Source organism: Camelina sativa, chromosome 17, assembly GCF_000633955.1.
Source record: "Camelina sativa cultivar DH55 chromosome 17, Cs, whole genome shotgun sequence".
NCBI classification, from domain to species: domain Eukaryota; kingdom Viridiplantae; phylum Streptophyta; class Magnoliopsida; order Brassicales; family Brassicaceae; genus Camelina; species Camelina sativa.
In genome coordinates, this window is record NC_025701.1 from 21,033,702 (window position 1) to 21,035,994 (window position 2,293).

At 34.7% G+C, this 2,293-nt stretch overlaps 1 protein-coding gene across 1 annotated transcript in view; it reads left to right on the plus strand.

The window, feature by feature from the left end:
• Positions 703–2,293, plus strand: part of LOC104757780 — a 3,591-nt gene continuing 2,000 nt past the window's right edge. The window contains exons 1-3 of the mRNA XM_010480567.1: positions 703–1,060; positions 1,576–1,666; positions 1,954–2,021. Of these exons, the coding sequence (XP_010478869.1) occupies positions 848–1,060; positions 1,576–1,666; positions 1,954–2,021 (372 nt within the window). The 5' untranslated portion in view covers positions 703–847. The remainder of the gene's footprint in view (positions 1,061–1,575; positions 1,667–1,953; positions 2,022–2,293) is intronic.

The window sequence follows — 2,293 nt, forward strand, 5'->3', positions numbered from 1 at the left end:
ATTGAGAAACGAAACAAAATTCAAAGAAACGACGACGCAAACACGTGGTAATATCTAGGAATCTTTTTATATAGTTGCTTCGATTAGACAACAAACAAATTGTCTTCCAGACTTGTTCAAGAACAATGATGTGTCAAACAAAAGTTTAATAAAAAGCAAAGAAGAAAATTTTACCAAGAAAAAACAAAACTAGTCAAAATTATTTTGTTAAGTGAAAAATATGTCATCATCTCTTTGTTTATAGAGAGGGGTGTATTTACAATCTTTTTTCCTTTTAGGATTAACAAAGTGTTTTTTTTTAATATAATAATATTACAATTATCTTATGCATCGTTTTACCAAGTTTTAAAACTGTGAATTATTCTCGTTAAAATTGACACGTGTCATGTTCTGATGAGTTACTAACTTTCATATGTGATTTCTGATCATTAAAATTGATTCTTGTCACGCTCTGATGAGTTACTAACTTTGATATGTGATTTCTGATCGTTAAAATTAACACGTGTCATGCTATGATAAGTTACTAACTTAGATATTTAATCTGCTAAAATTGACACATATCACAATCTGGTGAGTTTTTAACTTTTATCTTTGATCATTAAACCTAACACATGTTGCGGTGAGTTACCAAGTTTGAGAACTAAGCTTTTTCTCATGTTTTGTTTAAAGCCCAACAAAGCCCAATAAGCTTTTGCTTTCTGAGAAAGACAAAACAGTAAATCGCAACGATCATCAGACGTTGAACCCTTCCCCTCTTCACCGCCGTTGAAACTCCCCCGTCGTTCACCACCAAAATCGAAGGTTTGTCGGATTCCCAATTGTGGAAATCTCGTAACCTATTGTTCTAATGGGTGTATGGCGTATCATCAATCGTTCGTTTCTCAAATACGCATCAAACCAATTAACAAGGAGGAGCTACACTCAAGTTTGTCTTGCTTCTAACACCTCGCTTACTCATGCTGTGAAGCAGTTGTCTATTTTTGACATCCCAAATTCAGATATCTGTACAAGACCTTCTAATATCTTCCAAAATCTCAGATTCCTTGCTACTTCAGCTCAGGTACTCAATCTGTGTTCTTCTTCTATCTTGTTTCTATGGTAGCTATGCTATTCATTTAGTCGTAGCTTCGGTTTTTTTTTCCAGTTTTGTATATATATATGGCTTTCCAATTTCTTCTAATTTGGCTAATTTGAAAAACGGTAGCTTTGCAATTTCTTGTTTCTGTGCTAGCTATGCAATTTCGTAGCTTCGATTCTCCCATTTGTATATGGCATTCCAGTTTTGTTCTAGTTTGGTTACTTGGTCCTTCGAGATGCTATTGTGGGATGGGATCGTTGCCTTTTAGATTGCATTAGATGAGAATCGAAAATGTGTTATGGAAATATCTGGTGGAACTCTACAAGATTTGGTTTTTCTATTGTTTTCAGCGACTTTAAATGTGTCAATGTTATTAGTGAGTGAGTGAGTGAGTGAGCAATGTTTTGGTTCAGAGCTTTTACATTGTAGCATGTATGTCCTATGATCTTGATGTCGAATTTGTTCTTAACTTTGTATATCCAATGATCTTGTTCAAGTCACGGAAGAAGGAAGAGGAAGCTGACTCCGATGGTCCACGTCTCAATGAGAAGATCACTGGCGAGTATGTTCGATTGGTTTCCGAGGAAGGTTAATATTATTTCATTTTTCTCTTTTTATGTGGAAAGTTGTAGCAATGTACAAATAAAGAAAGAGCGAAAGAGTTTGTTAGTATTTTTCGGTGTTGTAACTTTAGATGGAGTCAGTTGATATTCCTTTGTTCTTGTAGAATTTACTAAAGAGGTGGGTGACATATCTGACAAGTCCGAAATACAGCTTTAGAATTCATTAGGGAAAGTAATAAAAATAGAAAATTGGATTTCAGAGGATTCTTAGAATCATGAATGTGTGATATATCGTTTTATCATTATATGCAGGACACTCTGTTGTGTCTCTGAGAGAAGCTCTCAGACGGGCCAAGGAGCTCGAGTGTGACTTAGTTGAGGTAACTTTGTTACTTGAAACATTAGTTATTCTTGAAGTTGTTTCTAGTGATTGCAACTGGAGACCTTTGGTAAATCTGTCTTGATTTGTATTTATAATTTTCATGGTGCCCAATTTGTGATCCTTGTAAAATGACTCTTACGCCATGCCTCTCCTTTTCTGAAAGATTTGCGGTAGTCGTGATTGTGTAATATGATATTCATACTCTACTTCTGGCTGCTAAGCTATAGCTCTGCAGATGAACTTCTTTTTTTTTTTTTTTTTTTTTTTTTT